This window comes from Anomaloglossus baeobatrachus, chromosome 12 (assembly GCF_048569485.1).
Source record: "Anomaloglossus baeobatrachus isolate aAnoBae1 chromosome 12, aAnoBae1.hap1, whole genome shotgun sequence".
NCBI lineage: Eukaryota > Metazoa > Chordata > Amphibia > Anura > Aromobatidae > Anomaloglossus > Anomaloglossus baeobatrachus.
The window spans coordinates 24578108-24593317 of record NC_134364.1 but is presented as its reverse complement, the minus strand read 5'-3'; the positions used below and the strand labels follow the sequence as shown (position 1 = coordinate 24593317).

The 15210-nt window shown below is 51.2% G+C and overlaps 2 protein-coding genes across 2 annotated transcripts in view; one reads left to right on the top strand and one right to left on the bottom strand.

Moving 5' to 3' along the window:
* Positions 1 to 1058: 1058 nt before the first annotated feature.
* On the top strand, positions 1059 to 12569 carry RTRAF (RNA transcription, translation and transport factor). Its single transcript, XM_075331233.1, has 8 exons — positions 1059 to 1217; positions 6438 to 6562; positions 6897 to 6996; positions 9524 to 9598; positions 9697 to 9785; positions 10571 to 10639; positions 11399 to 11447; positions 12327 to 12569. The coding sequence occupies exons 1-8, from the start codon at positions 1157 to 1159 to the stop codon at positions 12479 to 12481; spliced, it is 723 nt and encodes a 240-aa protein (XP_075187348.1). The 5' UTR covers positions 1059 to 1156; the 3' UTR covers positions 12482 to 12569.
* An 835-nt stretch (positions 12570 to 13404) lies between these two features.
* Positions 13405 to 15210, bottom strand: part of NID2 (nidogen 2) — a 49927-nt gene continuing 48121 nt past the window's right edge. The window contains exons 20-21 of the mRNA XM_075331128.1: positions 14632 to 14744; positions 13405 to 13971 (exon numbers count right to left, since the gene is read on the bottom strand). Coding sequence (XP_075187243.1) covers positions 13961 to 13971; positions 14632 to 14744 — 124 coding nt within the window. The 3' untranslated portion in view covers positions 13405 to 13960. The remainder of the gene's footprint in view (positions 13972 to 14631; positions 14745 to 15210) is intronic.

The window sequence follows — 15210 nt, the reverse complement described above, 5'->3', positions numbered from 1 at the left end:
CATGCTGGCCGGAGCCTAACTCTGTCCATTTCGGGTCTCGGATGTAATTTTCTCATTCAAATGAATGGCTCCGAGAAGAAAAAGAACAAAAGCGTACCGCGATCTGAGGTGCGGTCTTTCCTGCCTAATGTGTACAAGCCCATAAATCTATATTGTCCTATGAACAACACTGACGACACAATGCAACAGATGGAGCGAAAATGGATGAAAATCTGTCGTATTTCGCGTCTCCACCGGACACGCTGACGCTCAGCGCCCTCTGCTGGCGGAGAAGGAGAACTGCATGTGCAAAAATCTGAATATTACATTAGGGAATTACTCTTAAAGGGATTGTCCACGATGTGGCGACCCCCTTCTTAAAGGCACAAGTCCCTCGAATAACGGTGCTTATGTCTAGTGTCTGTGAGCTACTGTTATGTCTCGTGAGCGCTGCCGCCGATCGTCTGCCAATAACGGTCCGCAGCGCTTACACCTCCCACATTCGACCTTTGTGATTGGCTACATTTCTCAAGATGCAACAGCCCCAGCAGGGACAGAGAATATTATTAGTTTCATTCTGACATTAATCAGTGTGAAAAAAGGAAAAATACTTTGTTGCCCGTAGCAACCAGGCTGCTTTTGTAAAATGAAAGCTGTGCGGTTACTGGTTGCTATGGGCAACAACACCAGTTTCACTTCCAGACCCTTTTTTCTATAATATTTTTGACAAGGCCGCATTTATTTCCTATGTCATGACTACACATAAGGATTCCGTGTAGTATTCTAAATTTCCAGCTGTCTGGCACGAAACCAGTAAGAAAAATGGACGCTTTTGTCCCTCTAAACCACGCCTCCTGCATAAGCGAATCAGAGTATTACGACATTACCGTCAAGCATTGCCAACACGCTGTTAAAGCTTCTACGTTTTATGATTGGTCAAAATCTTCTCGGTCTGGGTCTGATTGGTAAGTGGAGATCTCAGCTGTTATTGGTTAACACTTTATTTGCAAGACATGCTGTGATTGGCCTGGGGAATGTTCGTGATGCGCAGTGACTGGACAGGCATTCCCAGCGGCAGTGTAATTGGACGAGCCATGCGGCTGCGCAGTGGCGGCGTACGGAGCGCTGTCTTTTCGTCGCTTTCCCTCAGGTAATTGCCGGCTGACGAGACAACGACATGTTCCGAAGAAAACTGCAAGCGCTGGACTATCACAACCCCGCCGGCTTCAACTGCCAAGGTGAGCGCTGCTGCGCATGTGCCCGGAGGAGGGTGGGGGCTTGTGTGTGCGCCATAACCCCCCCCCCTCTCCTAATACAGCACAGTGTGGCGCTCCATATCCCCCCCATATACAGCACAGTGTGGCGCTCCATATCCCCCCCATATACAGCACAGTGTGGTGCTCCATATCCCCCCCATATACAGCACAGTGTGGCGCTCCATAACCCCCCCCATATACAGCACAGTGTGGCGCTCCATAACCCCCCCCCATATACAGCACAGTGTGGCGCTCCATGACCCCCCCATATACAGCACAGTGTGGTGCTCCATATCCCCCCCATATACAGCACAGTGTGGCGCTCCATAACCCCCCCATATACAGCACAGTGTGACGCTCCATATCCCCCCCCATATACAGCACAGTGTGGCGCTCCATAACCCCCCCATATACAGCACAGTGTGGCGCTCCATAACCCCCCCCATATACAGCACAGTGTGGTGCTCCATAACCCCCCCCATATACAGCACAGTGTGGTGCTCCATAACCTCCTCATATACAGCACAGTGTGGCGCTCCATATCCCCCCCCTATACAGCACAGTGTGGCGCTCCATAACCCCCCCATATACAGCACAGTGTGGCGCTCCATAACCCCCCCATATACAGCACAGTGTGGCGCTCCATATCCCCCCCCTATACAGCACAGTGTGGCGCTCCATATCCCCCCCCCTCTCCTAATACAGCACAGTGTGGTGCTCCATATCCCCCCCATATACAGCACAGTGTGGCGCTCCATAACCCCCCCATATACAGCACAGTGTGACGCTCCATATCCCCCCCCATATACAGCACAGTGTGGCGCTCCATATCCCCCCCTATACAGCACAGTGTGGCACTCCATAACCCCCCCATATACAGCACAGTGTGGTGCTCCATAACCCCCCCCTATACAGCACAGTGTGGTGCTCCATAACCCCCCCCCCCATATACAGCACAGTGTGGTGCTCCATAACCCCCCCCCATATACAGCACAGTGTGGTGCTCCATAACCCCCCCCCATATACAGCACAGTGTGGTGCTCCATAACCCCCCCCCCATATACAGCACAGTGTGGTGCTCCATAACCCCCCCCCATATACAGCACAGTGTGGTGCTCCATAACCCCCCCCCCATATACAGCACAGTGTGGTGCTCCATAACCCCCCCCCCATATACAGCACAGTGTGGTGCTCCATAACCCCCCCCCCATATACAGCACAGTGTGGCGCTCCCTAACCCCCCCCATATACAGCACAGTGTGGCGCTCCTAACCCCCCCATATACAGCACAGTGTGGCGCTCTCCCTAACCCCCCCATATACAGCACAGTGTGGCGCTCCCTAACCCCCCCATATACAGCACAGTGTGGCGCTCCCTAACCCCCCCATATACAGCACAGTGTGGCGCTCCCTAACCCCCCCCATATACAGCACAGTGTGGCGCCCCTAACCCCCCCATATACAGCACAGTGTGGCGCTCCCTAACCCCCCCATATACAGCACAGTGTGGCGCTCCCTAACCCCCCCATATACAGCACAGTGTGGCGCTCCCTAACCCCCCCATATACAGCACAGTGTGGCGCTCCATAACCCCCCCATATACAGCACAGTGTGGCGCTCCATAACCCCCCAATATACAGCACAGTGTGGCGCTTCATATGCCCCCCCGTATACAGCACAGTGTGGCGCTCCATAACCCCCCCCATATACAGCACAGTGTGGCGCTTCATATGCCCCCCATATACAGCACAGTGTGGCGCTCCATAACCCCCCCATATACAGCACAGTGTGGCGCTCCATAACCCCCCAATATACAGCACAGTGTGGCGCTTCATATGCCCCCCATATACAGCACAGTGTGGCGCTCCATAACCCCCCCATATACAGCACAGTGTGGCGCTCCATATCCCCCCCCTATACAGCACAGTGTGGCGCTCCATATCCCCCCCCCTCTCCTAATACAGCACAGTGTGGTGCTCCATATCCCCCCCATATACAGCACAGTGTGGCGCTCCATAACCCCCCCATATACAGCACAGTGTGACGCTCCATATCCCCCCCCATATACAGCACAGTGTGGCGCTCCATATCCCCCCCCCTATACAGCACAGTGTGGCACTCCATAACCCCCCCCATATACAGCACAGTGTGGTGCTCCATAACCCCCCCCTATACAGCACAGTGTGGTGCTCCATAACCCCCCCCCCATATACAGCACAGTGTGGTGCTCCATAACCCCCCCCCATATACAGCACAGTGTGGTGCTCCATAACCCCCCCCCATATACAGCACAGTGTGGTGCTCCATAACCCCCCCCATATACAGCACAGTGTGGTGCTCCATAACCCCCCCCCCATATACAGCACAGTGTGGTGCTCCATAACCCCCCCCCCCATATACAGCACAGTGTGGTGCTCCATAACCCCCCCCCCATATACAGCACAGTGTGGTGCTCCATAACCCCCCCCCCCATATACAGCACAGTGTGGCGCTCCCTAACCCCCCCATATACAGCACAGTGTGGCGCTCCCTAACCCCCCCATATACAGCACAGTGTGGCGCTCCCTAACCCCCCCATATACAGCACAGTGTGGCGCTCCCTAACCCCCCCATATACAGCACAGTGTGGCGCTCCCTAACCCCCCCATATACAGCACAGTGTGGCGCTCCCTAACCCCCCCATATACAGCACAGTGTGGCGCTCCCTAACCCCCCCATATACAGCACAGTGTGGCGCTCCCTAACCCCCCCATATACAGCACAGTGTGGCGCTCCCTAACCCCCCCATATACAGCACAGTGTGGCGCTCCCTAACCCCCCCATATACAGCACAGTGTGGCGCTCCCTAACCCCCCCATATACAGCACAGTGTGGCGCTCCCTAACCCCCCCATATACAGCACAGTGTGGCGCTCCCTAACCCCCCCATATACAGCACAGTGTGGCGCTCCATAACCCCCCAATATACAGCACAGTGTGGCGCTTCATATGCCCCCCCGTATACAGCACAGTGTGGCGCTTCATATGCCCCCCATATACAGCACAGTGTGGCGCTCCATAACCCCCCCATATACAGCACAGTGTGGCGCTCCATAACCCCCCAATATACAGCACAGTGTGGCGCTTCATATGCCCCCCATATACAGCACAGTGTGGCGCTTCATATCCACCCTCTGCCCCCCCCCCTCCCAGTACAGCTCTGTGTGGCGCTCCATAGCCCTCACCCCCATTTAAACACAGTGTAACTGTCCATATCAACCCCCCATAAATAGCAGAGTTTGGCTTTCCATATCCCCCCCATATACAGTGTGGTATAGTGTGATACATGGTGGTACAGTGTGGTATGATGGTACATAAGGAGGTACAGGGTGGCACGATGGTACATAAGGGGGTACAGTGTGGTATGATGGTACATAAGGGGGTACAGTGAGACATGGGGGGGGGGGTACAGGATGATTTTGGTGGTACATACAGTGTGGCACGATGGAACATAGGGGGGTACAGTGTGGCGCACTTGCACATAAGGTGGCACATGGGGGGGGGTACATTGTGGCACGATAGCACATTAGGAGATACAGTGTGACATGGGGGTACAGGATGGTTTAGTAGCACATAAGGGGGTGGAGTGTTATATGGGGGTAGAATGTACCACCTTTTGATGCTCGGTTGCACATACTGGCTCAGTGGTTAGCACAGATGTTTAGCAACGAGAGGCCCTAGGTTCAAATCCCACAAAGATAAATATTTTTTTAAATCCCAATTTGTTTTCTTCTGGGCTGTATAGAGAAATGACACTCGGTTACCCATACTGGCACGGTGGCTCAGTGGTTAGCACTGAAGTTTAACGAGAGGTCTTGGGTTAGAATCCCACCGGAACAGAAAGGCCATAATGTATCAGAATAAAGGGGGCACATAAAGTAATACATGATGGTACATAAGGGGGTACAATGTGACATAGGGGTACATAAGAGGATAGCGTATGAAATGAGGGTACATAATGGTAGTTAAGGGGTTACATTAGGACACGAGGGTACAGGATGCTATGGTGGTACATATGGGGGAAACAATGGTACATAAGAGGATAGTGTGAAATAGGGTACAGGATGGTACATAATGGATACAGTGAGACGGGGGTAAAGAATGGCGCGTGAGGGGATAGTGGGGCGCGACGGCGTGTGAGGGACTGGAGTGCAGCACATAAGGGGGGTAGAGTAAGGCGCGATGACACATAATTGGATAGAGTGTGGTGCGATGGCGCATAAGGGGGTAGAGTGTGGCGCATAAGGAGTGGCACATAGCAGGGTGGTGCGATTGCGCTCAAGGGAGTAGAGTATGGCACATAAGGGGGTTGCATGCAATGGAGTAGGGGGTGGCGCGTTTTCGCATAAAGGGGTAGTATGGCACATAGGGGGGTAGAGTGGCACATAAAGGGCGCATAAGGGGATAGTGTGGTTCGATGGTACAAGAGAGGATATTGTGTGACATTGGGGTACAGAAGGAGGACATTGAGTGGACATTGAGGAGTACACTGTGATGTTTATTAGGGGGTGGATATGGCATATCACACTATGCTGTATATGGGGGATATGTTCTCTGAAGCCTCACTCCATGGCCATTATTTTCACAAGTAACAAAAAAAAAAAAAATCCTTCACATTACATTACCATTGATAGACACAAGATGGCGCCTTTAACTTGACAAATGCCAGTACTTTTATGGTGGCATGTGCTGCACAATCTGAAGCTCTGCCTCCCCCCCCCCCCCCCCCCCCACCCCTCTGGGTCCGGGTCTCTGCCCTGCCCCCCCCCCCCTCTCCCTCTCCGGCACTCTAAACCCCCCCCCCCCCCCCCACTCACCCTCTCCGGCACCCTGCCCCCCCCCCCCCCCCCACTCACCCTCTCCGGCTCTCTGCCCCCCCCCCCACTCACCCTCTCCGGCACTCTGCCCCCCCCCCCCCCTCACCCTCTCCGGCTCTCTGCCCCCCCCACTCACCGGCTCTCTGCCCCCCCCCCCCTCTCCGGTTCTCTGCCCCCCCCTCTCCGGTTCTCTGCCCCCCTTGGGCAGGTACTGTCGTCTGCATACTGGAGATGGCGGCTGCTGTATACTTGGCCCTTGCAGTCAGGCTTTGTATGACCCGGTGTATATATTTCGGTGCGGCTCCTGTCCCCTCCATGTACTGATTACACATCACCATTTCTCCACAGATGAGACCGAATTCCGAAACTTCATTGTTTGGTTAGAAGATCAAAAAATCCGACACTACAAGATCGAAGATCGGGGAAATCTGAGAAATATTCACAGCGGGGAATGGCCCAAACAGTACGAGAAGGTGAGTGCCGGGGCCTGAACGGTGCAGGAGTGCTAGCTGTACAGCATAGCCCAGAGAGTGGTGGAGGAGGGGAAGGTGAGCTGTGATATCACCTATATGGCTTCGGGTATTGCTAGTCTTCTGACTTCCTGGTGCGCTTCCATACATTCTGAGCTGCAGTGTAAAGCACAGCGAACAGACAGGACTGCTGCAATAGTGTTTATGGGATGTGGAATTTGAACCAATAGTGTCAGAAAGGATTGTTGGGCTGCGGTCTCCTGTAGATCCTCACTAGCGCCTCTGTGTGGAGCCTCGGGGTAATGTATAACCGTCTCTCTCTGATTCCTCCCCACAGTATTTAAAAGACGTCACGTGTCCCTTCAAGGTAGAAGAGCGCCAGGAGGCCATAGACTGGCTGCTGGGCCTGGCCGTGCGCCTGGAGTACGGAGACAATGGTGAGTGAGGGGCCTGAGACCCTGATAATGTACCGGCAGGTAGACACGGGTACGGGGTGTCTGACATCAGCACGCCCCCATTAGCTGCTCTCTAATTGTGCACATCATGTATAGTGTAGACCCCCACGAGTGGAGTATCTATAGTAGTGATAATGAAGCCCCCCGCAGGTGAGGATTGCTGGCGTTTCGGGCTGATCACTTGTTACCCCCCCCCGGACGCCCGCCTGCTTCTTCCCCACACTCTGGATTAGCGGAGCTCAGTCAGGGGTGTCGCATCCTTATGGAGGAGATGTTTTTTGTGTCCTTCTTCCCCAAGGACTGAGGATGGCGCCGGTACCAGTAATGGTCCCAGCTCCAATAACAAGCAACAATGTCCAAATATCACTGCAAAAACAGGTTGATGCCGGCGGACGTCAACAATTCAGAATTGGATGAATGTCAAGTTTCATTTTCGTAAATATGAATAGTTATATTCACTAAAGTTAGTACACCCCTCCAAAATATTTCCAAAAATGTTATCTTTTCATGGGACAGCACTGAGGATCTGACACTGTGATACAATGTGCAGTGTCAGTGTGCAACTTGTATAACAGGGTAAATTTGGTGTCCTCTACCTAAGTCATTAATGTCTAAACCACAGGCAACAAAAGTGAGTACACCCCTAAGTGAAAATGGTCAAATTGTGCCCAAAGTGTGACTATCTTGTGTGGCCACCATTATTTTCCAGCACGGCCTTTGCCTCTCTTGGGCCTGGAGGTCACTAGAGCTTCACAGGAGCCGCTGATTCCTCTTCCACCCTCCATGATGACATCACGGAGCTGGTGGATGTTAGAGACCTTGCGCTCCTCCACCTTCCCCACAGATGCTCCACAAGGTTTAGGTCTGGAGGTGCTAGGCCAGTTCAACAGCTTTACCCTCAGGTTCTGTAGTGAGGCATTGGTGGTCTTGGAGGTGTTGGGAGTTATGTTGGAATATGAAGGGAGGGGATCCTGCTGTGTTTTAGTGTCACAGTACATGTTGGAATTCATGGTTCCCTCAGTGGACTGTAGCTCCCCTGAACCAGCAGCCCCAAACCATGACCCTTCACCACCTTGCCTGACTGTAGGCAGGATACACTTTTCTTTGTCCTCCTCACCTGGAACCGCCACACACGCTGACACCATCTGAACCAAATAAGCTTATATTGGTCTCATCAGACCACAGGACTGTTCCAGTAATCCATGTCCTTAGTCTGCTTGGGTTCAGCAACCTCTTTGTGGCTTTGTCATGCATCATCTGTAGAAGGGGCTTCCTTCTGGGGTGACAGCCATGCAGAGCAATGTGATGGAGTGTGTGGAGTATAGTCTGAGCACTGACAGCCAGCCCCCCCTACCCTTGTAACCTCTGCAGCATGCGGCGTATGGTGTGAGCAGTGACAGGCGGACCCCCCCCCCACCCCTGTAACCTCTGCAGTGTGTGGCGTATGGTGTGAGCATTAACAGGCGGACCCCCCACCCCTGTAACCTCTGCAGTGTGCGGTGTATGGTCTGAGCATTGACAGGCGGACCCCCCACCCCTGTAACCTCTGCAGTGTGCGGTGTATGGTCTGAGCATTGACAGGCGGACCCCCCCACCCCTGTAACTTCTGCAGTGCGTGGTGTATGGTCTGAGCATTGACAGGCGGACCCCCCCACCCCTGTAACTTCTGCAGTGTGTGGCGTATGGTCTGAGCAGTGACAGGCGGACCCCCCCACCCCTGTAACCTCTGCAGTGTGTGGCGTATGGTCTGAGCAGTGACAGGCGGACCCCCCCCCCCACCCCTGTAACCTCTGCAGAGTGCGGTGTATGGTCTGAGCAGTGACAGGCGGACCCCCCACCCCTGTAACCTCTGCAGTGTGTGGCGTATGGTGTGAGCACTGACAGGCGGACCCCCCACCCTTGTAACCTCTGCAGTGTGTGGCGTATGGTGTGAGCACTGACAGGCGGACCCCCCACCCCTGTAACCTCTGCAGTGTGTGGTGCATGGTCTGAGCAGTGACAGGCGGACCCCCCCACCCCTGTACCCTCTGCAGTGTGCGGTGTATGGTCTGAGCAGTGACAGGCGGACCCCCCCACCCCTGTAACTTCTGCAGTGTGTGGTGTATGGTCTGAGCAGTGACAGGCGGACCCCCCCCACCCCTGTAATCTCTGCAATGTGTGGTGTATGGTCTGAGCACTGACACGCGGACCCCCCCCCCCCCCCCCCCCGTAACCTCTGCAGTGTGCAGCGTATGGTTTGAGCAGTGATAGGCGGACCCCCACCCATCTCCCCCTTAAAAGGTTGTAAAATGTTGTCTACTACTTAGGTCATCAGTGTCTGATTGCGGGGTCTGGCGGGCACACCTGCCGATCAGCGGTTCTTGGTGCCCTCGTGTGATTCTTCCGCGTTTGCTCAGAATTACCCTTGTCACTTGCACATCTGCAGGGACTGCTGAAGACACAGGGCTCTTGTTGATAAGGAATCACACTTTGGAAGACAAGTCTAATTATTATTTGTTTTTTTGGGCAGCTGCTAAGTACCAGAATGCCAAACCTGTGAATGCTGGGGTGCAGAAGCCGGCCGAGCCCCTGATAAACCTGGACGGTAAGAAGTGGTCTATGGAGCGCTTCCTGTACATTCAGCCTCGGCACAGAGGTGGACGGAGCAAATATCCACCTACTGAAATGCTTCTTTCTCCGTAGTTAACAATCCAGACTTTAAAGCCGGTGTGATGGCTTTGGCAAACCTCCTACAGATCCAGAGGCACGACGACTACCTGGTGATGCTGAAAGTGAGTGCGGTGCGGCCCCTGGTGCCAGTACTCTCCCCAATCAGCTCTGTAAGCCATCGCTGCCCTCAGCCGTCTCGTGCCATTAATCTGAGGTCAGAGATTACAGCACAGTAACTAGCCTGACATGGGGGGGGGGTCACATGAGCCCAGCGGGCTGTTCTTCTCTAGTATTGGCCTATAGCTCCCCATCCATGGTATTTTTTATATGAGATGTCCTCCGAGCGCTCACAGCCCCCTAAAACCATAACGGTCTGTGTGCTTCTCAGAAGCTCCAGAAGGGGCCGCCATGGCGGAGTCTAAGGCCCCGTTACACGCAGCGATATCGCTAGCGATCTAGTTAGCGATGTGACACGCCCAGATCGTTGTTACGATTTGCCGAGATCGCTCATAGGTCGTTTTGTAGCGGTCACACGTACACATCTCACCAACGACGCTACATCGTTCAGCGATATATTTTTTGAAAAAGGCGGTCGTGTGGATTTTTTGTCGTTGGCAGGGTGTCAAACGTAGCAATATGTCTGCTGCGTTCCAAACGACAAACAATGTTTTGAAACTGAACAACGTGTCAGCGGCGATCAACGATTTTCACTCTATTTGCAATCGCTCATAATCGCACGTAGGTGTCACACGCAACGACGTCGCTAACGATGATTGAAGTGCGTCATAAAAACGGTGTCCCCCGACGACATATCGTCAGATAAATCATAGCACGTAACGGGGTCTTAACGCTCCGGTGACTGTATTGCCTTCAGACTCGCTGCATTTGTCATTACTTTCCCCTTTAGGCCATAAGGATTCTCGTCCAGGAGCGATTGTCTGCCGAAGCCGTGGCCAAGTCCAACAGCTCCAAAGAGGTGAGCGCTTCTCCGTTTCTTCTACAGGCTCGTACTCGTCCTCGTGGCTGTGTGCGCCGGGAAAGTGAGGACACATCTCGCATAGGGGATGGAAAATCAGGAAGGGAAAAGTCCCAAGTGTGAATGACGGACATTAATGACATAAACCTGAGAACACTTACAAATATTCAAAGTTCCAAACAGTGTTCTTGAAGCTTTGTCCATACGTTGTTGCGTTCGGCCTCCATGAAAGTGACGATTGTCCTTTGAGACAGTCCGCAAATCTGAGAGCGGATTATTTTTTTTTTTTTTTGGTTTCACTGATCTTCCCCTGGAAATGACGGTGGCAAGTAATTTATTTTTAAGGATTTGCTATTTGAGCCCCCATATCGGCCTTCCTTAGCAGTGGAGCATCTGTTTTCTCCTGGTTTCTCGCTCCGTTTTCCATATGGCCTGATTTATAGCGAGTCGGTCTCGCGGTCACATGCTGCACTTCCTGCCTTTTCCCCGCTGGATTTCTCTAACTTTACTAAACCATTCTCCACCTGCTCCTTCCCATTCGCTGAATTTTAGGAGACTGCACCTGATACATAGAGCTTCTTTATTAGCCTCTGAACAAAGCCACCTTATGACGAACGTCTGCAGCTAGTGTCCACCAGGGGGCGTCTGACCATTCAGTGCTGGGGGAACTTGTGAGAAGGGTCAGGGGGTCATCTGTGCTGCTAGAATGATGTCTGACCACTTTCTGCTGTACATTATTCCATGTTTTTGTCTCTGCAGGGTCTTCCGGTGGCGCTGGAAAAACACACACTGGGATTTGACACTGGAGGTGAGTGCAGCGCTCCGAATGTTATCAAAGGTTGTATGTGCGTATGTACATGATATATAATGTATAGACACCAATTAAGCTTTAGGCCTTGTGCGCACTTGGAAAAGGATTTTTCTCAAATTTCTTGAGACTGAAAGATTAGCGAACCTGTGTTTTTGATGCGTTTTGTTTTTTTTACCATTATCTATGGCAAAAAACGCAGGTACTTGCAGAAAAGTGACATGCTCATTCTTTCTGCAGAATTTGAGAAAAAGAATGTTCTTGAGAAAAAAAAAAGCAGCGTGCGCACAGCTATTTCCCCCACCCACCCCCCATAGGTTTTGCTGGGGAATGTCTGCAGAAAGGTTACAACCATTTTCTGAAGAAATTTCTGCAGTAAAAACGCAATGTGCGCACAGGGCCTCTAGTTTGTCCTCTAGAATGGATTATGAAATGTTAGTGATTGCAGTGGGATTCCCCTGGCCGTGCTCAGTGTGGGGAGGTGAGTGGCACCGATGGGGGTTACATTGCTGTGTGCAGTTTAGTAAGGCCGTACCCATGAAGAGTGGATGTCCTAAAGATGGACGACCGCTTGTCAGGTTTCCTCCAAATACAGCATCAACTGTCCTTACTGCTAATGGTAAAGATGAAGAGACTTCGGCCATGGTGCCTTCTGTGAACATAGCCTTCATTTTTAGCATTAAGAGGACATATTGTCAATTTTTGCTAAAGTGCAAAGTGCGTACACTGTGTACATGTGCACAGAGGGAGGTGCATGACTTATAGTCTGCAGCCAGAAAGCAGACGCATCATACATACGCTACGTAAGGATCCATGACTTAGATGTCCAGAGCTGAACCTATTTTCTGACCCCCTCGGCCTCTTTTCTTTTTATTTCAGATGCCGTTTTGAACGACGCTGCCCGAATCCTGCGATTACTTCACGTTGAAGAACTGCGAGAACTTCAGACCAAGATCAACGAGGCCATTGTAGCCGTTCAGGCAATTATTGCCGATCCCAAGACCGACCACAGACTGGGAAAAGTGGGGAGATGAGACTGGATGAAGATCGGCGTCTTCCTAGCATGTGCCCCCTGTCATATAGAATGTGTGAAGGTAAAATAAAATCCAATCCCTCCCTGCAGCTCCGGTTTATCCTGTATGTTTTTATCTTGTGTTGCAGGGTCCTGCTATATGGGCCACAGGGGCCACCATGGGCGCACCACCCAGGCCCTGAAGGGCGGCGTTACACATTATGATTTATTGTGCGATCGCACCTGCCCCCGTTGTTTGTGCATCATGGGCAATTTGTTGCCCGTGTTGCACAAAGTCGTTAACCCCCGTCACACGCACTTACCTCTTGAACGACCTCACTGTGGGCAGTGAACATCCTTTTCCTGAAGGGGGAGGGACGTTCAGCGTCACAGCGATGTCACACAGCGGACGCCCAATAGAAGCGGAGGGGCGGAGATGAGTGGGCCGTAAACATCCCGCCCACCTCCTTCCTTCCTCATTGCCGGTGGGACGCAGGTAAGCTGTGTTCATCGTTCCCGGGGTGTCACACGGAGCGATGTGTGCTGCCTCAGGAACGACGAACAATCGGCGCAGAGAAGAAGGAGGAACGAAATTATGAAAATGAGCGACGTGTCAACGAGCAACGATAAGGTGAGTATTTTTGCTCGTTCAGTCGTTCGTAGCTGTCACACGCTACGATATCTCTAACGATGCCGTATGTGCGTCACTAACGATGTGACCCCGTCGACATATCGTTGCGTGTGACCCCGGCATTACTCCTTTTTTCTGTGACTCTCCTACACAGATCTCTTAAGCAGAGAAAGTCCTGTGTCCAGGTTGATAATGACGTTACATGGACCCCCAACATTGAACAAACTGCTGTACATGTAATCAGATGTTACAATTTGTCATGATACAGCCAAAAACTAAAATGTTGAGTTCAGCATCAAATAACTTGAGTCTAATTTATAAAGAAATGTGGTTTTTATTGCAATTATCTGAAGTGTTTCTTCACACAGACCTCTGCGGACGGACGGGGTGAGTGTATACAGTTACTTCCGGTTTGGTATAGGTATGACACAGCCATATACAGTTAGCTATTTCACAGTAGACATTTTAGTTTTCATATTAAAAACAAGATTAAGGAAAGATATATATAAAAATTTTGTAAAATTCGGCACCATTAAAACCTCAAGTTAAAAAGTAAACGCAGCACAGTTGTGGCCGCCCCGTGTGTGGCCGGATCGTCTGTGGCCGGTGGGTGTCAGCCGTCTCCCTCGCTCTGGGGGCGTTGGACGCGTCTTGTTCATTTTTACAGGTACAAATATGTCTTTGTAAAAAAAAAAACAAAAATACAGTAGTAAAAAACTGAGGTAAAATAACTTTACACTTTTTTTAGAAAAATTTTCTATACAAAAAAAATCTGTTAGCTCCATTTTATGTGGCGTTTTTCTTCCACTTTTCTGTTTTTGTTTTTTTTCACAAACGGCGACTTGGTTTGGTCACTGGTATTTTGTGATGTCACTTCCTTCCTGCAACGATAAAGAAACGCAGGGTTAATATAGAGTGGCTCTGACGGGTCCGGCACATAAAAAGGACGGCAACAAACTGGCCATTGCACTAACTCCTACGCTACATCTATAACACGGGGACAATTATAGCCCGCTCCTGCCAAATTATGTAAAGTTTTGTCTTGTTCCATTTTTTTTTTTTTTGCACAAAATCCTTCCAGAATGAACAGGGGCTGCCCTTTATATAGCCACTAAGTGGGCAACCATCATCCTCCTTCCAGCCCTAGGATCATAAAATAGTTACACTTTTACAATTGGGCAGAATATTGGCCAATTTTGAGCTCATCACATGTAAGGGCGCTCGCACACATCCGGCGCATGCCAGTACAGTGTATACAGTACAGTGGCAGCACCGCAACTTCCAGGTCACATGACAGCATGTGACCGGCACTTGTTGCGCTGCCAGTGTACTGTATACACTGTACTGGCGTGCGCCGCATCTGTCAAACCGGGGAAAAGCTGGATGTGTAAGCGCGCCCTAAAACTCCTTTAAGGGCAGGATTGCAGACTCTCGAACCCAGCTGTTAATCTGGGTTTCAGGGTAGTAATTGCACGATCCAACATTTTCAGTGCCGGCTGCTATTTTATGGAAAGCGTGGGGAAAAAAATGATTGCGCTCACCAGAAGGACAATAAGGGTAGATTGCTGTAACACCGTACAGATGCGATCGCTGCTCCGGGAGATATTCCTCTGCGATTTGACCATTCTCCTTATTGATGGAGATGACGCCGTCCCTGTAGAGGGAAAATAAAACTCTAGAGAAACCTCACAATGACAAGATTTGAGCCCAGACACAATGTAAGGTGATTGCACGTCATGATCTCAGGTGGGCTTTGCAGCTTGCTTTTCCATATTTTTTTTTTGAAAGTGGTGTTATAGGTGTCTAACGGTATATAATAATAATAATAATAATCTAAAACAGCTTTTGCGTTGTAGCTCACCACAAACATTTGTAGTGGGAATGTCAGGTAGTATACAGTGGTGGGTGGACAATGCTTTAAAGGTGTGGTTCACCCATTTCTTTTCTATTTTCTCTGAGTGTAACTTACTATTTTAGGCCGGTTTCACATTTGCGTTGTTTCGACGCAAATGGACTCTGTCACTAATGTAGTACAGTTCATTTATTTACAGTGTAAGCGCAACACCATGCGGACACATGCAGGTAGTGCATGAGGCATGCTGTCGCTCTTCCACTGTAAA